Below are 24271 nucleotides of genomic sequence, written 5' to 3'. Positions count from 1 at the left end.
CTTTTGACATGTAATAACAGCAAGACCCTACACCCAGTAGGGAGTCAAGCAGATGTAAAATAATAGGTTTCTTTATCAAGAAAAAAGATAAAAGGCATACAGCAGACATTTTATAATGTATGTTGACAGAAATTCCCAAGTGCGAGGGATTTGACCTGAACTGCTATGAAATAGCCCAGCCAGTAGACTGCGGGAATGTATGTATATCAGACATACGTTGGGTATCCTGTTAACCATAGAATTGTTGGAGTGACGTGAACATTCCGACATGTTATAAACTACTGTGAACTCATTATTATTATTATTATTATTATCATTATTATTATTATTATTATTATAGGGCTCCAATAGGGAAAAATATCCCGGTGAGAAAGGAAATAAGGAAATAAATAAATGATGAGAACAAATTATCAGTAAGTCATTCTAAAAACAGTAACGTCAAAATAGATATGTCATATATAAATGATTAACAACGTCAAAAACAGATATGTCATATATAAACTATAAAAGGACTCGTGTCAGCCTGGTCAACATAAAAACATTTGCTCCAACTTTGAATTTTTGAAGTTCTACTGATTCAACTACCCGATTAGGAAGATCATTCCACAACTTGGTAACAGTTGGAATAAAACTTGTAGAATACTGTGTAGTATTGAGGCTCAAGATGGAGAAGGCCTGGCTATTAGAATTAACTGCCTGTCTAGTATTACGAACAGGATAGAATTGTCCAGGGAGATCTGAATGTAAAGGATGGCCAGAGTTATGAAAAATCTTTGCAACATGCATGATGAACTACTGTAATTGAACGACGGTGCCAAAGATTAATATCTAGATCAGGAATAAGAAATTTAATAGACCATAAGTTCCTGTCCAACAAATTAAGATGAGAATCAGCAGCTGAAGACCAGACAGGAGAACAAACAACAACTCGTTGAGGTCTATTACTTAAAAAATCAATAATAATGCTAAGAAATGACCCACCCACTCCCAACTGTTTGAGTTTGAAAACAAGGGCCTCATGATTAACACGGTCAGAGGCAGCACTAAAATAAAGGTCAATCATACGAACTTTCTGACCACAATCAAGGGATCTCTGTACAGCATTGGAGATTGTAAGAAGGGCATCACATGCTCCCAGGCCTTTAAAAAAACCAAATTGCAAACTAGGGAATAGATGATTACCTTCAGCAAACCTATTAAGACGTTTTGCCAGAAGACGTTCAAAAACTTTAGATAATGTGGGAGTTATGGGAACTAGGCAGTAATCAGTTGGACTTGAGCTACCACAAACATTACATAGAGGCGTAACATTACCAATTCTCCAACAAGTGCTAAAAGCTCCTCTTCTTGCTAACTTGCGTAAAATAACAGATAACTTTGGAGCTAAGAAATCTCCTGTCTTTATAAAAAACCAAGGAAAAATACCATTTGGGTTTACACCTCCATAAGCATCAAGGTCCATCAACAGAGCTTTAATTTCACAAGATTGAAAAGCTAAATTAGTTAGTATAGCTTCAGGAAAACAGGAATGTGGAAGTTCAAGTTTTTCAGTACTCCGTTTACTGTCAAAACAATCAACCAAAAAGGTTGCCTTTTCCTTTGGACAATGAGTGATTGAGCCATCTGGTTTAAGTAAAGGAGGAACTGTTGCATCTACTCCAAAGAGTGCAGATTTAAGGGTAGACCACCATATATGTTCCTGAGTTGTACCAGAAAGGGTTTATTTTATGGTTAAATTGTATTCCTTTTCAGTTGAGGCGTAAACTCTCTGAGCAAAAGCTTGAAGCTGAGTATAGTTGTTCCAGGTCAAATCTGATCTGTTACCCTTCCAAAGATGATAGGCCTCCTGCTTCTCCAGATAAGCACGTCTACAATAATCATTGAACCACGGTTTGTCCTTCACTCGGTACCTTAGCACACGAGAAGGGATACGCCTATCAATTTTGTTGACTAGATTTACATTCAAAGGGACAACAGAATCTACACTACTATATAATTGTGACCAATTCAAGCATAAAAGATATAATGATATAATGATTCAGTACTGAATAGATTTTCATCAATGATGCAGTGAAACAAGTTGGCCTTGTTTGTTGCATAAATTGTGAACAGCAATGTACACATGATGGCATTTATTTTGTACTATAACATGTAGATGTTTGTAGCATAGTGTTAGGAACTTGCTATAGTGTATTTGATATGCTATTTAGCCACCCCCTCTGGGTGTAACACTGAAGATTGAAATTTTTTTTCTTTCTCAGGAATGATAATTCTTTTTTTTTTCAAAAATATTTTTCTTATTTTTATGAAAACAGCATTTCATTCCAGTTCCTTACACCAGTGTGTCCCCTTCTCAGCCACTAATTTTTTTCTTAGTATCTTTTTTTTTTTTTTCTTTTTTCTTTTTTTTTTTTTCTTTTCTTAAATAACCTGAAAATGGCTTATCTCTGAAGAATAAAATGCAATTGTATTTTTAGCTGGGTCCCCTTGCCCAGTATAAATCAAGGGGTGGTGCCCAGTGCTCCGTTCTCTTGACCTGTTACCTAGATTTTTGGGTATTCCACCGTTTTACCTTTGTGTGTAGTGAAAGTTGGAGTGTGGTCGGTATTCGGACACTAGGCAGTTCTGGTGCTACCCCTGGCCACAGTCCGCAAACCACTACAGCGCCTACGAGTGCCTTCCCAGAACAACCAAACAGAAGACACAAGAAGCCCAACCAGACGCAGTTCAAAGAAACTATAACCAGCAGTCAAACCCCATGGTTCTCCCCACTGGAGCGGCATCCTGCAACCGCGTATCAAGAATAACGACTCTCCAGTCCTAGTGTCCCGGTGAAGGGGCCGCCTGCAACCCCCGTCTTACAACAGAGATTAATATGTATGTTTTCGTTTTACCCATTTTATTTCTTTTCATACAATCATTAAAATGTTCCCATTTTAATAGTTTTTTTTTTGGGGGGGGGGGTTAGTTGTAAGGACAACGTCCTACAACACTTGTAGTGCTCTTTTCAGCATTGTGCATATTCTTTGTATTATTTTTTGTGCATTTAGGCACAGAATCATCTGCCCTTCATTTTTATATATGATTCATTATTATATGTCAAGCGTGGGCTTTTATATTATCATACTCTCAATGTTAGAAAACAAAAATGCCCCTCATTTCACACCTGTTCGCGGTCGTTCAGTCACCTGCCCAGCAGGTTGCTATATTTCCACTTACACAGGTCAATATACTGTACTCTGCCTGTCTCAGGAATAAAGCATCACTCGGGTATGGTCTATCTCTTGTACCTCACAGTATGTCCAGAAGTTTGGAAAGGGTGTGGTTGCCTGTAAATACTCATGTTTGCTCCTTCATCAGGTTTTCTTTGTATATTTTCAACTTCACTTACCATGTGGAAAACACCGTTTATTTATTTTTATGAAGGTCAGTATAAGAATGTATCAATAACAAGAACCAGCTATGTTTATATTGTTAAAAGTTTTTAAGATGTCCTTTTAGGAAAAGAATTTCCATCAAAGATGGCCTTTTAAAAAGAATTCCCAATCTCAACTTAGTTTGGTATTCAAGCACCTTGAAATAGACATCTAGGCCTACTTACAGGTATTATAACAAATGTGTTTAAGACTGTCACTATAGGTTGCCTGTAATCAGATCTACTTGTCAGGATGGAGATTTGGTTTTGCATATGTAGTAGGTTTATTTTTCAATATTTGGGAAACTTTCACCTATAGATTCAATTGGTAAATGCATAATATTCTGCAAGCACTAGGCTATGGGAGCATGTGTTTCGTTTGCTTTTATTCAGAGCTAATTATTTAAAGGAATAAAGAGTCGGCCACAATTATTTTTCACTTCCTAATTATAATCAGTTGTAAATATTTCATCTGAGAATAATGGTTCTTGTTCAGTAAAAGATGTTCAGTATATTTTCAACAAACTATGGACATTGCTGGTAGGACCCCTAATTGACTATGTGAGATTAAAATGTCAGTTCGTCCTTTAAAGGCAGTGTCTATTTTGTTGAAAGTTTTTGGCTCAGGAACGCTCCAATTTTGGATCCAAATCTTATACTGTATGTATAAGCCTTGAGGATTTAGGATCTAGAATATTAGGATTATACCTACATCTCTTAATTTTTGCACAAAGTTTTTTTTTAAAGAATTTTAGACAGTTCAATAACATACCGGTTTGGTGTTCGATGGACATTATCTTGAAGAATCCTAACTTTATTATCGATATTATTGCCCTCTAGGTCATGTAGAAGTTGCTGCTATGTTCTTCTAAACAGTTTGTTTTTTTAATATAATTTTTTTTTAATATTTCAGATCTAAAAACAATCTGTAGACCTGTATTGCAGCCACTGTTAGATTAATTTCATTAAATTCTAGTCATATTTAATTAGGATATATATTTCAAAATTTTGTTGATCTATCTCTCCTTCACAGTCCCATCTCCATCTGATTGTGGGAGTCAGCAATATGAACATCAGGGAAGGCTCATAGAAATAAACAGAATTTTAATTGTATTTTTCTTTTCTATGCACACCTGATGTTCATATATTTGCCAACCTGCCTCACCACTGATTTGTGATGTCATTAAGTAGGGAATACTTTTAACTTCAAAACTAAAGAATGGAAAACTCTCAGCATACTTCATACCCTTAACTACTATATTGCATCATTACTTAAGTAGGGTATGTACTTTTTTAAAGGAAAGAAATTAGATTTTTTTTCCTATAAAATTAGAGGGGTAAATGTCAATAAACCATTTCTAGAGAAGAAGCAATCTGAACACCAGTAAGTAAAGAAATGAAAACATGTGTAATTAAAATTCTGGTTTTTCTTATGCATGAATGTGTTTGGTTCCAGTTTGTTCCCATTATGGAACCTTTGAAGGCGAAAACAATGTAGGATTCATGTTTCTTGTTGAGGTTGCTTTAGGAAAAGAGCACAGTATAACCAAGTCTGATGGAAGTCTTAGAAAGGCACCTGATGGTTATGACAGCATTGTAGCCCGGGGAAGGAAGGAGCCAGGTAAGCTTAATTCAGGGCGTATTTATTTTCTGCTATATATACTGTTCTACCTTTTTTGATTTGTTTACTGATTTACCAGACAGTACTAATGTCTCTCGTGTACGATGAAAATACTTATATTATATATTCAGTTGAAAACAGCAAAATAGTTGTACAACAGTTGCTCTAAAATTAAAAGAAAAAAAAGTAATTGTGTTCTCTTTACAGATCCTAAGAAAGATAAGACTATCAAATTAGAAGAAAAGGATGTCATTGTTCCCGTGGGAAAGCCTGTTCTTCAGAATAAGTGGAAAAACAGTTGGTTTGATCAAAGTGAATATCTTGTTTACAAAGAAAGCCAAGCACGTTTAAGGTACCTATTGAAATTTTCATTCGATTAGCTTCGGTCTGTCAGGATAGTTTTTTGTTTATTCTATCAGTCATACTCTTTAATACAATAAATTGTATTTAAATTATTGCTCATATTATATTGAACAGAAAAAGCATCTTGTTGTAGGCTCTCATATTTTACATCAAACTACCAAGGGTTGCTTGTTTGATAGGTAGATATACAGGTTTTTCAGTAAAAGGAAATTTAGCCTTAGAAAATATTTTTAGACATGTATGGTACAAAATTTGGAATGAGTTTTTTTCGAAATATCAACTTATGTTAGTGGGAGAATTTTGTAGTGTTAATCATGGTAAATTTCGTACTTTAATGTAAAACTAATTTCAACTGAATCATAGCTATCCACAGTAATGCTCTTTACCATGCTTAAGCCAATTTCATTTTTACACGTTTAAGACAATTGAAAGGAAGTACTGGACGGTGTTATTTATGTTGGTGTAAATGGATATTGTTTATTTTGTTGTTAATGGATATTTTTTATTTTGTTGTTAATGGATATTGTTTATTGTCTGGATGAGGCCATTTTTGTTAAAAATGGAATTTACATTAGAATTGTACTTCAAAAAAATTATTTTTTGTGTATATTGAAAACTTTTTTTAAATGGATTTGTGGTAATATAATATCAGGCATTATTTTTTGTTGTCTCCCCATAACCATTTCAATGTGCACCTAGGCAACACAAACGTGACTTGAAATGGGAGAGAGATTGCTGTCAATCTTCCCATTTTTACGTTGATTGATTTGGTATGTAGCATTGACTTACTTTACTTTACTTTAAGGGCTGGAACTTAATAGTGAAAATTGTATTTTGAAATTGAACTTATTTCATTTAATGTGGTACACAGTGTTCTTTTGGTAATAAGTACACCATAGGGGTTTTCAGGGTTTCCTTAAAACACTTTTAGCATAGTCATCTGTTTTTTTATTTCAACCAGAAGTCTAATTAAATTTTGTTAACACACTGAAATGTATCATAGTGTGTAAGAATGTCATGAAATTAAATTATATTACACTTATAACTAGTAATGATTATCTTTTTGTTGTCTTAGCTATCCAGGAAGAAAATGGATAATAAATGTTCCGTTCTGTAGATGTTTATATGCTATAATGAAGAGTAAATGAATAGGAAGTAAAAGGTAAAAAGAAAAGAAAAAGTAAGTATTTTTACAAACTAAAACTATATAGATTAATATTTATGAAAGTACAAAAAGGGAGCAAAATTTTTAGATGATTATTTGTTAGTGCATACAATTTATTATTATTATTATTATTATTATTATTATTATTATTATTATTATTATTATTACCTACTAAGTTACAACCCTAATTTGAAAAGCAGGATGCCATAAGGCTAAGGGCTCCATCTGGGAAAAGCCATTGGGGAAAGAAAATGAATAAACTACAAGAAAGCATTGCACGATTAGAATAGAATATTTAAAAAATATTAACAACAATAAAACACATCTTTCATACATAGATTATAAAAACTAAAATCATTAGCCACAAGTTTGAACTTATGGAGTTCCACCGATTCAACTACCTGATTAGGAAGATCGTTCATCAACTTGGTGACAGCTGGAATAAAACTTCTAGAATTCTGTGTAGCCTCATGATGGAGAAAGCATGACTATTAACCCCTTCAACACTGCTATGTGTACGTATTTTACCATATAGTGAAAAAGAGATGCAACGTATTTGTTCCTAAGAAAGCAAAGCAGTTTTTACACATTTGGAGGGTTTTATGGCAATGTATTGTTCAACAGAGAGTTACTGAAGCTCCACCCACTATTAAGTCCCGCCAATAAATATCGGATGGACATTGTGATGTCTTCTTCATGAGGAGCAATGAAGAAGAGAAAATTTTAAATTTTTCAACAGGAAAGAATCTTATAATGCTCCTTGTACTAAAAAGAGAATTTGATTCTGCACTTGCTACTTTTAATGATACAGCCCCTAGACCCGATGGAATTCCTTATGCAATAATTTAACATGTACCTGCTAGGCGGTATATCTTAGCAATCCGTGTTTGGCAACAGTTAAACTCGTATAAGTGGATGAGAAACTTGGTGGAGTAATGAGAGCATTGGGTGTGGAGGAAATTCCCCCCTAAATCTCATTGAAGTCACTGGTAGCAGGGTGACGGATTGGGTTTAAGGCGATGGACAAACTGTCTCTTTGGCTTCTACTCCTGATGCCTGGCTGTTGATCTTATTAGAATTGGTATGGACCGGCAAGGGTCACTTGCCTTAGTTAGATAGGCACTGTGCATCACAAGAAACTGGCTATCCTTTGATGTATCTAGCCAATGAATCCTCTATGGATTTAGTCAGTAATGGAAAGAGAACATGACAGAATGGCCCCCAGTCCAAGACGTAGCGGGGTGCTAAGAATCTCCCAGTTTATAAATACTAAAGAAAAATTTAGAATAGGTAATTGGAATGTTAGAGCCATGAATAAGGTTGGGAAGTTACAATAAGGGGAGAGTAAATTTATGAAATATAGGTTGGATATCTTGGCCCTAAGTGAAACACATTGTAAGGGGATTGGTAAGGAAAATTTAGACCAAAGCAATATATATATATCTGCTCAGGTAGATCAGATGGAGTTGGAAGAGAAGGGTTAGGAATGCTGTTGACACCAAGAGTAGAAAAGGTATTGACTGACTGGAGAGGTGTAAATAGTAGATTGTTACTAGCAAAGTTCAAATCAAAGCAGTGCAATATGAGTATTATAGTTTGCTATATCCCACAAGAGGGAGAGCTTGAAGAGGATGATGATGAGCACTTTTGATTCTTTTCACCAAACTACCTCACAGGCTTTGCATGCAGAGGGCTTTAAGATTGAGAGACCATGGGTACGCTACCACAAATCCGTGAAGTCACTTGAATGTCACAGCTGGAGACCATCCAGGATCTCTGATCAAAAGTTTTTCACCAGAAATTGCACAGGTGATGTCGGGATACCGGAGACTGTCCTCATTTTATTTGACAGAGAAAACACTACAGGATTGATATTAGCTATTACATAAGTTGCAAATTCATTGGGTTTAAGGCGATGGACAAACTGTGTCTAAGGCTTTTACTCCTGATGCCTGGCGGTTGATCTTACTAGAATTAGTATGAACCGGCAAGGGTCACTTGCCTTAGTAAGACACTGTGCATCACAAGAAACTGGCTATCCTTTGATGTATTTAGCCAGTGAATCCTCTTTGAATTTAGTCAGTAATGGAAAGAGAACATGACAGAAGGTCCCCCAGTCCAGGTCGTAGCGGGGTGCTAAGACTCTCCCAGTTTATAAATACTAAAGAAAAATTTAGAATAGGTAATTGGAATGTTAGAACCATGAATAAGATTGGGAAGTTACAACAAGGGGAGAGTGAATTTATGAAATATAGGTTGGATATCTTGGCCCTAAGTGAAACACGTAAGGTGATTGGTAAGGAAAATTTAGACCAAAGCAATACAGTAGGGTCCCGAATTATGCGAGAATTTGGTCGATCAATGACCTCGTATAAATGGAAAATCGCATATTTTGAAACACACAACTAACAGAAATAATTCCATTGGGGGCATGGCAACCAGCAACTTGGCTATTCAAACGTGTTTACCACCCATTTCCAATACTGTACTTTCTATGTACTGTACTGTATTATTTTATAATATCAAATTGTTCTTGTAAATAAATCAAACATATAATATACTTTAAAGTTCTAATAACTTGAAAAAAAAGGTTAAAGTTACAACCAGGATGTGTGTAAACACCGTATATATCCCGTTACAACACGACCCAAAATAGACAAATTTTAATGTTTGTCATATTTATTGTATAAGACAACTGGTGAATAGCAAAACCATCACTGTATAGAGTAGCTTTTGTTGTATCATTGAAAATCCTAAATTATCAAAATAAAGGAGATTTTATATCACGAGTTTCCTAAACACGCCAAAAAGCACAATGAAAAATTACAACCATTGTTTTGTTTACGTTTTTCTCTGATCATAACAAAGAAACGAATGCATTTACACATCTGTGTATAGGTTAGTTTTATATGATGATTTTGTTATTACCAATGTTGTTCTACTTAGTTTTTTTAGAACTTCGAAATAAATTAGAAAAAGTTTTCCTTTATGACGCCGCCTGAAACGGAAACCTTCCATTTGCTTACTGTATGTTCCATCTTCGATCATAATAAACGGATTTTGAGCGAAACGAAAAATCTATTTTTGGGTGAGATAGCCATGACGTCCTGATGGAAGGTTCCTTCAGTAGCTTCCTTGGGTATATTTAACTACAGGGATATTCCCAGAGAATTAGACTACAGGTTATCACAGAATTCTAACTTCTGATGCGAGTACCCTAAAGGTTTCCCTCTAGGATATCGTATATCAACAGGGGACGTATGTATTAACACGCAACATAGCTATCTGCACCCCATATAGAGTTAACACTTCAATATGGAAAGGTGGAGAATAACTGGGGAGCCGTTCCACAGTTACACTCGTCCGTGGCTGCTTTTGGTACTCAAAACGTAAACAAACGGGCGCCATTGCTAAATGACGTCACGTCCGTCCTCATCCTGAGGCCAGCTCCTTGCTAATCTCCATGATACAGCAGGACAGGGCGGGGCCTGAAAGGCTGGACTAGAATAGACAGGAGGGTCCATCAGGACGTCATGGCTATTTCACCAAAAATAGATTTTTCGCTTCGCTCAAAATCCGTTTTTTGGGCTCAACCCATGACGTCCTGATGGAAGTGTACCAGAGAATTAATGTATCGTGGAAAATTTCCCCTTTTAAAGTAAGTGCCTAGGGCTCCGAATAGAGGTATGTAATGTGTCCTCGTTAGAGTTTCCGTGGGGATCCAGCTTCCTGCCCCCCTGGCAGAGAAGTCCCGGCGGATCATACCAAAATCCGAAGTGATCATTGAAGGGCTACTCACCCTGCGGAGAGTTCGTGCAGGACTCGGAGACAAGACAGAAGGTTAATATTCGGGTAGGAATATTCTCAAGTATAAACAAGTGATACTTAATCACTACACTCCATGGAGGAGAGATCAATCTGGTCTCGAAGGCAGGACGAAGGTAAGTATTCAAGTAGGAATATTACACAGCATGAGTGAGTATATAATACAGGTAATTTATATTATTCTTCTCATTCCAAAGGAAAGGGGTAAATGAAACTATGACAATCATGTATTTCATAGTAATAATAGGAGCGGAGAGAGACGCACATGTAATAAAATAGACATTTTATTTCATAGATTGCAGATTATAGTGATAACAATTGCAATAAAAGGTGTAAAGTTAATTTACAATAATAAGAATAATGTACATAGAAAATAAAAGACTTCAATCTTGAATCTAAAAGAAATTTCACTTTTAGAAACACAAGTTCCGGAGGAACGTCAGTCTTTTTCAAAGAAAAACATATCATGGCCTAGGGCATGTGGCACTCATGTGAAGTCTATGACATTTCACCTTGATAAGAACAGTCTATTAGAAACACTAAGTGTCGATGAAATCACTATGTCTCACACAAGGGTCAACACAGGCCCCCGTAGAGTTAAAGTCCCAAGTAACTCACTGTTCTATGCAGAGTTAAACGGCAGGTTTCATAACACTACCTGCGGCTACCACGAAATGTTTAACTTCATGCACTTGCTTCGCGTAGTGCTTGAAAAAAACGCGCGACGATTTCCACCCTGTGAAGCTCTTGAGGCTTTCGAAATCCATGCTCTGGAAGAAATTCAGAGAAGACGCGACTTTTCTAGGATCATGACCTGCGGGTGTGCTGTCAGGATCCGCTCTGCGAATGAAGTAGGTGATTTTCGCTCTTAGTTGTTTCAGTGACAGGTCGCTACCCGATGTTTCTCCTTTGAAGAGTTGACCTCCACCGAAGTCTGAAGTTCTTTGAAGATAGACCTTAAGACTCTCCACTGGGCATAGAGAGACATCTTCCTTCAGGGGGCAGATTCTCCAAGGGCCCCATCTCTTGGTGGGTAATTCATTTTTTGCGAGAAACGTCGTATCAGGGAAGAGGGTAAGTTCTCCTGTATCTGCGAACAGGATATGACCCTTGTCTCTTGACAATGCCACTATTTCGCTGACTCAGGCTCCCGAGGCGAGAGCAAAAAGGAAGATAACTTTTTGAGTCAGGCCCTTGAGAGGGCACGAATCGTTGTCCAGGTTAGAGGCAAAATGGAGCACCTTGTCCAGGGACCAGGAGATAGGTTTTGGCGGAGGTGCTGGGCGTAGTCTAGCGCATGCCTTTGGCAGTTTATTGAAGATGTCACTGGACAGATCAATCTGGAAAGCGTACAGTAGTGGTCTAGTCAAAGCCGATTTGCAGGTAGAAATCGTGTTGGCCGCTAAGCCTTGTCAATGAAGGTGAATGAAGAAAGACATGCAAAAATCAATGGTGATTTCCGTAGGGTTTTTTGCTTTGACGAACGAGACCCACTTTCTCCAGGAAAATTCGTATTGCCGTCATGTGGATTCTGTCTTGTATTCCTCGAGGAAGTCTAGACTTTTCTTCAAGATCCCAAACCTTTTCTTTGCGGCCAGGGAGAGAAAATCATGAGATAAAGGTCCCTGACTTTCAGTGATGAAGCGAAGATAGTCAACTTCTGTACTTGCTGAGAGAGAACTGGGCCCGGGAGGGGGATCAGCGTGGGCTGCAGCTCCAGGACCAGGGGGTACCAATTGCTCCGGGGCCACTTGGGAGCCACTAGGGCCGCTGTCCCTTTGAAGGTTCTCAGTTTGGAGAGGACTTTTAGCAGAAGGTTGGGGGGAGGGAACAGGTATATCCTGGACCATCTGTTCCAATCCAGTGACATGGCATCCACTGCTTCTGCCTTGGGGTCCTCGTACGGGGCCACATATCGAGGAAGTTTATTGTTGTCGCCCGTTGCGAAGAGATCGATCTGAAGTTCTGGGACTTGGCGAGAGATGAAGGAGAATGATCTTGCGTCTAGAGACCATTCCGACTATTGGGCTTGTCCGTGATAGAGCGTCCGCCGTCACGTTGCGGAATCCTTGTAGGTGAACTGCAGACAGGTGCCATTTCTTCTTTTCTGCCAGACGAAAGATTGGAAGAAGTACCTGATTTATCTGGGGCGATCTTGAGCCCTGATGATTGAGACATCTGACTACCACCGAGTTGTCCAGAGTCAGACGGATGTGGATCGAGGGAGGCGGGGAGAGTTTCTTCAGGGTGAGAAGAACCGCCATGGCCTCCAAGATGTTGATGTGAAACGTCTTGAATAGGGGAGACCATGTTCCCTGAACCTGTCATTGGTGGGAGTAACCTCCCCAACCCTCCAGTGAAGCGTCCGTGTGGATGTTGAGCGATGGAGGCGGGTGTTGAAGAGGAATGGACCTTTTCAGCGCCTTTGCCTCCGACCACAGCTTTAATAGTAAGCGAAGTCTGTTTGGGAGCCGTCTCTTGAGGTCTCTTCGAGCGATGTATGCGGAACGTCTCCAGACTCCCGCGGCATCCTTTAGCTGTGCGCGAAGCACTGGGTTTGTCACAGAGGCGAACTGTAGAGAGCCTAGAACTTGTTCCTGCTGTCATCTTTAAATCCGTTTGGATTTCAGCAGTCTTCTGATAGGCCCTGCTATTTCCTTCCTTTTCTTCTACGGGATGGAAAGGCGGTGTGACTGAAGATCCCAATGGATTGCCAACCATTGGAACTTCTGAGCTGGAGAGAGGCGAGATTTCTCGGTGTTTATCTTGAATCCCAGATATTCTAGGAATTGGGTGACTTTGTTGCAGGATCTTACACAATCTTCGGGCGATGTCGCCCAGACCAGCCAGTCGTCTAGGTAAGCCATCACTTGGATGCCGCGAAGGCGGAGCTGTTGGACGATGGCGTCTGCCAGCTTGGTGAAGATCCGTGGAGCCACGTTGAGCCCGAAGGGCATGGCCCTGAAGGCGTAACTTTTCCTTTGGAGTCGAAATCCTAGGTAGGAGGAAGCGTGATGATTCATTGGAACGTGCCAGTAGGCATCCGCCAGATCTATGGAGACCGTGTAGGCCCCCTGAGGCAGAAGGGTCCTTAGTTGTTGGAGAGTCAGCATCTTGAACTTGTTGTTCGCAATGAACTTGAGGAGGGATAAGTCTAGAATGACTAGAGTTTGTCGGAGTCCTTCTTGGGAACGCAAAATAGTCTCCCTTGGAACCTGGTTGACTTTACCCTCCTGATCACCTTCTTGTTCAAGAGTTCCAGGACGTATTCTTCCAGGAGGGGGGTTGACTGTTGGAAGAATTGCTGGAAGGCTGGGGGTGGTTGCGTCCAGCTCCAGCCTAGTCCCTTCTTGACGATGCTGTGTGCCCAGGGATCGAGGGTCCAACGATCCTGGAATTGGCGAAGTCTTCCTCCCACCGGAAGCACTTCATTGCTTCTGGTGTCCCGAGGGTTTGCCACCTCGGCCGCTAGCTCCCCTTCCTCCTCTGCCTCTGGAGGGGCGGCGAGACGAATCTCTGGCGGAACCTCTGCTTGAGCCCCTACCTCTGGGACGAAAGGTAGTAACACGGTGCTCGAATGCTGGGGTAAAGACCGGTGACTGCGACACCACCGGCTGGGTGACCAACTGAAAGGTCTGCTGTGGCTGTGCTGCCACTTGTGGAGTAGCGGAACCCGGAAACTGCCGTCGCTGTTGACGTTGCTGGGGTTTCGGTTTCATGGACTTCCTCTTAGGTTGAGGGCCATCGTCCTGAGAGGATTTCCTTTTCTTTGACATGCCCCACTTGTGGAGAAGGTTCCTGTTCTCCGTGGCGGCCTTGTCGGCAATCTCTTTCACCAGGGAAGAGGGAAAGAGATATTTACCCCAGATATTGGAGGAAATCAGTCTCCGGGGTTCGTGTTTTACCGTCGCGCTGGCAAACACGAATTCACGACAGGCTCTGCGAGCCCTAGTGAAGCTGTACAGGTCCTTCGTCACCGTTGCCAAATGTGGTTTGGCTAGGACCATGTAGAAGTCCGGGATTCTAGTGTCTCCGGCCATAAGTTCAAGCTGTACCTGGAGGGACAGCGATGCGGCAAGCCTCTCCTTCGTATCCTGTTCCCTACGAAGGAGGTGATCATTTAGCCTTGGGAGGTCCTCATTGAACTGACGACCGGCTACGTCAGGCTCTAACTTCCCCACTGTGAAGGTTGAATGGATGTCTTTCCAGTGTCTATCATCAGGGGGGACAGTAAGGGAGAAGGATCTGCACTCCTCCAGTACAGGGCAAGGTTTCCTTTCTTCCACTGCTTTCAAGACCGCAGTGAAGGCCTTTTCTATAAAAGGGAAGGTCGCATCATTCGGCGCAACGAAGGTTGGGTGCTTCTTACTGAGCGCCGGCATCTTGGAGTTGGTGAAACCCCTACTCTTCACCGCACTGGCTAGCATAGCCTGGGCCTTCGCGAGATCGAACACGATTACTTCCTTCGGTTCGGTCTCTTCCTTTGAGGCTGGTTCGGACCTGAGCCGGACGTAACAGTCCGGATAAGCCTCGAAATTCGGGAAGAATTCCACTTCTTCCAACAAGATCGAGCTGACCTTCTCACTGATGAAGATCTTACCAGTCGTGATCGGCATATGCTCGGCATACCTCCATGGGTTAGTATCCGAGCAAGAGGGGAGGTCCTTAACCGAAATCCGTTTCGGTTGTTTAAAACTTCCTAGGTTAGACCTGAATAGCTCGTGGGTCTCACAAAGTTTTCTTTCCATGAGGGCTTCAAGCATCTTGAAGACCTCCTGAGTGCCTGATGGAAGAGGGTCTGGGGTGGCAGAAGTCGAAGGAACAGGTTCCTCGGCCGATGCAGGAGTCGATGCGGGAGTAGGCTTGGGAGCGACCTCATGCTCCGAATCAGGGTATTCCACCTGATCTTCCTCATAGTCGAGCTCCTCGCCCATGAGGTTCCTCTCCGTCCCTTCCGACACTTCCGACATATGTTCCACGTTGTCGGAATCTAAGTGGCACTCCTGCATGGACTGGGCCATGACTATATCAGGTTCCACCACAATCTGGACGGTGGGGATCTGATCACTGGGGACCACGGAGTCTTTAGATGCCTTTGGAAACAGTAAGGCCCTCAAATCTTCGCTGGCGAGATACGGTCCGGTGGCGTTCTTCTGGAAGCCACGCACCCACTTGCGTAGCTTCTCTCGAGCGTTGTCCCTTGCCTCCGCTGAAGGAGGATCGTCGAACGCTTCGACCAGATGACTCTTGCAGACAGTACAGTGCTGCGGGTCCCAGTATTTCAGGTCGCCTTTCTTGGCGGCGCAGGGGGCGTGGGTCCGGCACGCCTTGTGCCCGTAGAAGTACGGGCGCTTCACTCCGCAAAAGTTGCTTTCGCACTTCATATACTCCTCCTGTAAAAGAAAGAGATCATGAGTACATGGAAGGCATAAGAATGACTTACATTACTCTAAAATTAAGGTAACTTAATCTTAAGTTTTTAAGCATTAAAACGATTCATAAGGTATTATAATGCCTGAGAATAGAGAGCAGGAAAGGAAGTAGATAGACACATACTTGTGAATCCCGCCCAGTCGGTTACCGTAACCTTATCAGTAGGCAATTTCTTTTGTGGCCGAAGGTCACAAAACGGAAATCCATATGGATAAGCCGTGGTGGGTAGAAGCTAAGCCTCTAACAGAAATTGCCTGCGAGGTGTATCAGGGGCTGAGACCACTCAGTTCCCTGGGGTAGAAGGGGAATAGGAGAAAGGCCTTATTAGATATAGGTTCCGGCAATCGACTGCACAGAGACACACAGAGTATGCTGGAATATTGTAATGTGCAATCAGACAGCACAGCCACAGATTTAGATGGTAAGACAATACCTATATATAGAAGTGGCTAAGCCATCTGGCTGCAGTATGATGACTGTCGACATGTTGTCGGCAGGTATGAGAAGGGGTGCATGTCCCTTAATGTCTCCGGAGGGTGCCGGCAGACCGACGGCACGCCGGAGGCCGGTCCAGCAGAGTGGAAGGCATCAAGACAGACACATTGAGTATCTAAATATAATACCATCGTGGGTGCCGGCGGTCGCCGGCAGGAGACGGAGGCTACGGCAGCCGAAGGCTGACGGCCTGGTGAGCTTGGATCAATTCATAAGATGGATATGTATATGGTTGTATACATAGACCGCCGGCAATCAATGCCGGCATGCCGGTGGCCGGCTCCGAAGGTCGGCCAGCTGTTGCTTGGTAAAGGGAGGGGTGGGACGTTGGATGTATGCCGACGGAAGGCGGCAGCCTCCGGCACACGGAAGGCTGACGTTTTAGAGGGGGGAGGGTATTTTATGAAAGAGTGTCACCAGAGGTAAGGCGGTATCGCCGGCAGTAGAGGCGGCAAGGGACCGGCACCAGGATAGATGGAGAGAAAGGTAAGGAGGGATGGGATGGGTAAGACCACATACCCCGCCGGCATCCCTCCGGAGAGAGTGCACTCATGATAGGAGTAGTTACTCATAGCATCTGGCGGCAGGGGGCCGGCAGTTGGCCGGGTGCCTGGGGTAACCCAAGGGAGGGTTAGAGGGCACTCGAGAGGGGGAAACCCCCGCCGGCCGGACCGCTGCTGGCGACTACCCCCATAGAACACTGTGAAGGGTATGTGTACCAGAGCGGCCAGCTCAGCAGGAGAACAAGTTAGCCCTACCACTCCACCCAAGGGAGGAGTTGTAGGACTAAGGACAGATGTGTATAGGCAAGCCTACACCAAAGGGATAGGTGGGGAGGGAGAAGAAGAGGGGTCTTTCATAGTGGAGGCTCTGTACAAGAACGGGCACCAAGGAGAGGGAGAACGCTCCCTAACCTAGGTTAGGTACCCAGAATGAGATTGGTACAGGAGTACTGTCTCAAACTATAAAAGTACAGAACTAGCCCCCAGAGTCTAGCCTAGAGAAGGAGGGTTAACTCCTAGGCTAGGTAGGCTGAAAGACACATCGCAAGTTGCAGGAAGGGAGGAGTAACCCAACCAGATGCAACTGTGGAAGGGCAGAGCCGTTCCTTATTTCTCGGTCGCAACCCTAAGGGGGGATCATTCCCTTAGGGTAGACCGAGAAGCGATAAATACTCTGATTGTAGACAAGATTCCCCTATATAGAAGGGGAAGCATGGCCACACAGAGGGAATGCCCGCAGGCAGGGGATTAGGGAGCATATAGGGGTTCCTACATTTAGGTTAGGTTGGAAAGAAACGCAATCAAACCGATCCCCTATATGGTCCCCGAAGGCGAAAACACTTACATCACAGTTAACAGTATGTTTAATAATGCCACAATCTTCATAACTTAACCTAGGATCACTGGTATATATCATGCATGAACACAAGTGCTAGGCTATCTAGCCTAGGGGCTAAGCTAGCGATCTAGTATGGGGTCGAACGACGACCGAGTAGATGAGCGTTAAAACACGATATAAGTAATTCCTAGCTATGAAGACTAAATAACTAACAATATCAATTAGTTAAGAGGCAGGATAAGGCTGTTCTGGCTAGCTAAATAAGGCATGCAAAAGAACAGCGACGCCATAAAATGGCGCGTCTGGGATCGGCACAGCTCTGCCACAAAACACAATATTTTACGAAGAGTAGAAGTTACTTTACGGCTAGAGCTTATTTAAACAATACTGGGACCTGGTACTCAACTTTCCAGAAGAAGGCGAGGCTGAAGGTAAAGACATAACGGCGATGTAAGTCGATGAAAATCGCACAAAGGGAAATCCGACCAAAGCAAGGTGCTACAGGCTGAAGGATGAGGACGGACGTGACGTCATTTAGCAATGGCGCCCGTTTGTTTACGTTTCGAGTACCAAAAGCAGCCACGGACGAGTGTAACTGTGGAACGGCTCCCCAGTTATTCTCCACCTTTCCATATCGAAGTGTTAACTCTATATGGGGTGCAGATAGCTATATGGCGTGTTAATACATACGTCCCCTGTTGATATACGATATCCTAGAGGGAAACCTTTAGGGTACTCGCATCAGAAGTTAGAATTCTGTGATAACCTGTAGTCTAATTCTCTGGGAATATCCCTGTAGTTAAATATACCCAAGGAACCTTCCATCAGGATGTCATGGCTTGAGCCCAAAAATCAAACGAACGCATTAAACACACATGATCAAAGTGATAACTATTGATATTAAAAGCATTTACTGAACATTATGTTATTATAAATATTTTACTTACCGTATCCATATAAATTCCTAAATTCGTAGCAAAGCGGGAAAACTTTTCTTTCATACGTTTAATCAACAATAGCAAAGAGCCGCTATTAACAGTATGGTAATTTACGATAATTCTAAACTTACGAAAGATAATTGTCCTTTCCATATCCAAAATACTTTTCTTAGCTGCAGTTATAAGTCAACTTATACCCATCTTAATTATGGAACCATTTGGAAAAAGGTAAAAGAAGAAGAAAGTCCTAGGCCGGGTTTTAAAGTCATCGAACAATTAGGTTACCGCTAGAATGTTCGATATGATAGAGATGGTGCGAGATTGGAGAAGTAATGAAAATTTAATCATACTTGATTTTTAATAAAACTTTACTTTGTGAAACAACAAAGATTTCCTTTGTTAGAGAGAGAGAGTGAGATAAGTAAAGAGGGGGGTAGCGAAAGGTATCTTAGAGAGAGAGAGAGAGAATGATGGTTTTAAATGTACTGAACAATAAATATGATAGGTTATAAGACATTGGTGCTTATGTAATATTAACTGTATAGATGGTTTGAATAAGTTAAGAAATGGTATAAACAATGCTTTGTTATTCTTGAGAGCGAGAGCTACACATCAGCTGATCTGATCACAGCCAAAAGTTAAACAAAAATAAGTCGGCAATATTCGATTTATAAAACATTTCCGAAATTTAAAACAAAAGTACATGGTTTTCTTAAAGCACAATTAACTATTTAAATAGTAGCAATTTTCTAGAATAAAGTGAAGTTTCCTAAAAATAGTGGTTTGCTGACGAAATCGGATGTCATATTTTAAGCTACGATTGAAATGGATTTATACTCGGTATAATTTTTTTTTGTTTCATATTTAATTGACGCTTTTTAATAAAACCTATTTTGGGTTCTTCATCCACAGTATATGTAAGTATTGTATAACACTGGAGAGAGAGAGAGAATCAGTTGTTGTAATCGAATGCCATGTTTTTGTTTTTTGTACCACTTGAAGCGAGGAAATGATCACTGCAACTAATAATAGTCATGTTAATTTCATTCTTAAACTCAGGTTGTAATATGTGAACTAAGATTTTATTTCTTACACACATACAGAGAGAGAGAGAGATAGATTTGAGTCTCTCTCTCTCTCTCTCTCTCTCTCTCTCTCTCTCTCTCTCTCTCTCTCTCTCTCTCTCTCTCTCTCTCTCTGAGCAGTGGCGATTCTAGGACTCTGAAAGTGGGGGGGCCACTTCAGGGCCAATATAAATTTTGGGGGGGCATTTATTGTTGGTGGCTAGGTGGCACTCTGAAGACAATATTATGTCATTAATGAAATAACAAATGACAATAATAACACCTCATTACTTTCATAACTTGCATTTGTAAAACATATACATGTATGCCTACACAAACATTATGATAATGGAGGTTATTCGTATTACTTAAAAAAAAATATATATGTATTTCTTGCAATATATTTTTAACAAAATCGCAAAAATATGGCAAAAATATCTTCAAAACAAAAATGAATCATGAGTTATGAATGTAATGTAAATATTATGTTGATATTAAAACCCCATGCAAGCATGCATGAAGTAATGCAGTGTTGCCAACAGGGCGAGTTTCCCTTTCCTGAGGTGAAGTAGATTATAGTACGTATATTTAGTGCAGCTTAATTCTACGATTATCATGCCGGCTATCAAATTCATCAACAAAACAGTCTAAATCAATTCCCTCGGCACGTGCACTTTCAATGGACAGTAATGCGATATTACTCAATCTAGCACTGGTCATGGAATTTCTGAGAAATGTTTTCACTAATTTCATTTTTGAAAAACTTCTCTCACAAGAAGCACTGGTAACAGGAAGAGTGACAGATATTAACAATAGTTTGTACAAACAGTCAAATGCAGCCTTATAAGGACTAAGGAATGACAGGAATTGTGTAATGGATGTAGGCTGTATTGGCTCTTTCGTGAGTAATTTCTTCACCAGAGGGATCTCATATTGTAAATCATTTTGACTGACCGAGTATGCCATTGCATATGCCTTCAAGTCTTCTAACAAGAATGTCTGTCCTCCAGGACAGAGAGCTGAAATACCACAGAAAATTGCATTTGACTCTTTGGAGAAACGACGGTCTAATTCCCTAATTAAGCAGTCTAGGACTTCATAGAAAATCCTGATGTGTTGCACATGACATGGAACAGAAGATCCTTGACCACTTGTTTCAAACACGATAAATCCATCAAGCTTACGAGGTTTCTTTACCCGTTTTCTTGTTGTTGTTGGTGTAATGCAGCATTTCCTGCAGAGTTCATTAACCTTCTCAGAGTAATGGTCATTCAAGTCAGAGTTGCGTACATTAACTAAATGTTCATGGAGTGACGAAATTAGATTTGCTGCTTTTCCTAGGTCTGCTTGTTTATCCTGTAGCTGTGTAGACACTTTATTAACTTTTCCAAGAATATCTGTGAAAAATTGCAATAAGTAAACAAACTCTGCATCAATCTGGGCAAGCAAACCACGAGCGGATACAGCTCGGGCACCAATGTCATCTTCAGAAATTTCCTTCAAAAGTCTCATTATGCATTGCAGACGGAGTAGAGCATTTTCACACGAAGTGGCCCGACACCACCACCTTGTGTCACTGAGATGCTGCAGTTCTCGTACTTGTTCTTTAGGCAACATTTCACGCTGTATCAAAATAAATTTCTCATGAACTACCGAGTTACTAGCAAAGATATAGAGTTCTTCAAGCAAACTAAAGAATTCAGCAGCTTCGGGTACATACTTTGCAACATTTATCAACACTAAATTGAGCCTGTGTCCATAGCAGTGTATATAATATGCAAAAGGAGCTTTATCACGAATTCGTTTCTGAACACCACTAATCCCTCCACTCATCACTGATGCCCCATCAAATCCTAATCCTACAAGAGAAGATTTGTAATCCAACCCCAGTTTATCCAAACTCTTCAAAATAATATCTGTGATAGAGGCAGCATCCAACAAGTCCATCTGAGTGAAAGAAATGAAGCACTCCTGAATACAATTTGCTATTTCATCATAAAATCTAATAACTAATGCCAACTGCTCTGCCTTACTAACATCCTTGGCTTCATCAGCTTGAACAGAAAAGTAATGACATGACCTAACTTTTTCTGCAATTTCTTCCTTCACCATACATGCAAGTGTGTCAATCATCTCATTCTGTATTGCAGAACAAGTGTATTTTTCATTTTTTGGACCACTTTCTACTCTATCAGCTATAATAGGATCACGTTTAGCAGTGAATCTGAGAATCTTACGAACATTTCCTGGATTCAGTTCATCATCACCTTCTCTATGTCCTCTCTGCGAAATGTCTTGTGTTACAGTCAACAGGATTATTTCACCTAATGTCTTTATGTAATGACGATTTTCAAGAACTTTCTTCTGGTATGCCTCACTTATACACTGAGCAATTGATGTTTTATCAGCTTTATTTCGTTGATAGTCCGCCCATGCAATACAAGAAGTTTTGTGGCACTGAGAGGAAATGTGCTTTTCGATGGCACCATCTTTTCCATGTGCTTTCTTCCATCGTCTAAAGCCACTCTTTATGAATGCTTCATCTGCATTGCCATATGTTGGTGGAGCAAAGTGCCTGCATGCAAAACAGAACATTGCATCTCGTTCTTTAGAATATTCAGCCCATTCATATTTGTCGAACCAAGCCCCCACAAAAGACCGAGCATGAGACTTTCCTTCACTATGCCTTGGATACTCTTTTAATCGTACCTGAATAGGATTCTCAGAAGCAGATTGAGAAATGTCAGCTGGTGCAGAATCTTCCTTTTTCTGTTTCTTTGTTGGATGATCATGTGAACTTGATCTTGCAGGATTGCCAATACTTTCACGATCACAGTCTCCCTCTGACTTCTTAGCAGGTTTATCAGATTCAAGGTTTACTGTCAATGGTGTATCACATTCACTGCGTTTTTTAATTACAAATTTATCCATGATTGTCTATAGTACAATAAAATTATCTGTGATAGTAAGTTCTGAAAAAAAAATAAATTAAATCAAATAATCACACGTAATTCACAATTAACACAACACACCTGTCACCACAGAAAAATGTGATAAAATTTGCGGTTTTGCCGACTACCGACTGGAAGAATAGAAGATGATGACAGCACGCACACACACACACTGTCACACACACACACACACACACACCCACACCCACACCCACACCCACATATATATATATATATATATATATATATATATATATATATATATATATATATATATATATATATATATATATATATATATATATGTGTGTGTGTGGGTGTGTGTGTGTGTGTGTGTGTGTATAACATGTATACAGTATAATAAATATATGCACATATAGGCCTACACTATCACTGCCAACATTCACGAATCACAAAAATTATGATACAATTAGGCCTAGACGATTTTTATTATTATAGGAATTGTTTTCTATGTAAAAATAAAATGGGGTTAATTGTCACCGACTCACCAGCTACTTGTATTTTGGCCTATTTAGTTATTTTCTTTCAAATATGGCTAACGACAATATTTATATTTGGCTTTTGTCAGATCTGTTTGTGAAAAGGTTAACACTGGGTTGAAGGGTTAAAACTTGAGTTGGGATATAGACCTACATCATATAACAAAAAAATTAGTGTACATTGTTTGCTACTTTACACCCGCCTGTCAGATTCTTCTCATTCTTTTTCTAAGATTTCGTATAATTATTTTTTTACTCTATTTTCGTATCCGCTTCTTATGTGAAACACCCACATACTGTACATAAAGATCGAATATCTCATAGCCACTAGTCTACTCCCACTTTGTATGAGACGAAATAATGAATACCACTTATGCTCAAATGCACTTATGCACAAATAATTATGCTTTAGACACTCAATAAGACACTAATCGGGTAAAAACTGATTTGACCGGCTCACAGTCTCACAGAAACGGACTACATGTACTGATCACATCATCACATCATACATGGAAGAAACATACGCGTCTGATTCGCGTCACACAAACACAAGCGGGCGAGGAGGACGGAGGTGTAAAAAAAATTCCAATAATTTTAATCTAGCAACGTTACCATCTTTTTTTTTTTGTGATTACGTCTAGTTATTGTGATAGGATGGGATATTTGAGTGTATATATAGTATACTGTATAATTTATAAGGTATATATTTATATTATATATATTATATTATTATATATGCCTAAACTAAGCTTATTTAGAATTAGGATATGGAAACAAAAACTGGGGGGGCCAGCCAAAAAACTGGGGGGGCCATGGCCCCCCCTGGCCCCCCCCTAGAATCGCCACTCTCTCTCTCTCTCTCTCTCTCTCTCTCTCTCTCTCTCTCTCTCTCTCTCTCTCTCTCTCTCTCTCTCGGAGAGAGGATTTTATAATTACACCTTGTACTATACAAAACAAATCATTGTAAAGCAAATATTGTTTAGAAGATGACAAAATATTGCCGATTTGTTACCGGAATTTACGCTATTCACTGCCGACAAACGAACCCAGCCTGCGTGTGAAAACCTTGAATACCCACAGGGAAAACTAAAGCATTTATATATTCTATACTAAACAAAAATAATGCTTGAATATACCTTCATTAACAATACCATTAAAAT

General features: G+C 40.4%; 1 protein-coding gene across 1 annotated transcript in view; it reads left to right on the top strand.

Moving 5' to 3' along the window:
• Positions 1-6444, top strand: part of LOC137628022 (protein mono-ADP-ribosyltransferase PARP3-like) — a 398487-nt gene extending 392043 nt beyond the window's left edge. The window contains exons 12-13 of the mRNA XM_068359393.1: positions 4872-5036; positions 5244-6444. Of these exons, the coding sequence (XP_068215494.1) occupies positions 4872-5036; positions 5244-5416 (338 nt within the window). The 3' untranslated portion in view covers positions 5417-6444. The remainder of the gene's footprint in view (positions 1-4871; positions 5037-5243) is intronic.
• The last annotated feature ends 17827 nt before the right edge of the window (positions 6445-24271 follow it).

This window comes from Palaemon carinicauda, chromosome 2 (genome assembly GCF_036898095.1).
Source record: "Palaemon carinicauda isolate YSFRI2023 chromosome 2, ASM3689809v2, whole genome shotgun sequence".
Lineage (NCBI taxonomy): Eukaryota > Metazoa > Arthropoda > Malacostraca > Decapoda > Palaemonidae > Palaemon > Palaemon carinicauda.
The sequence above is the reverse complement of the archived record's forward strand: the minus strand, read 5'-3'. Positions and strand labels throughout refer to the sequence as shown.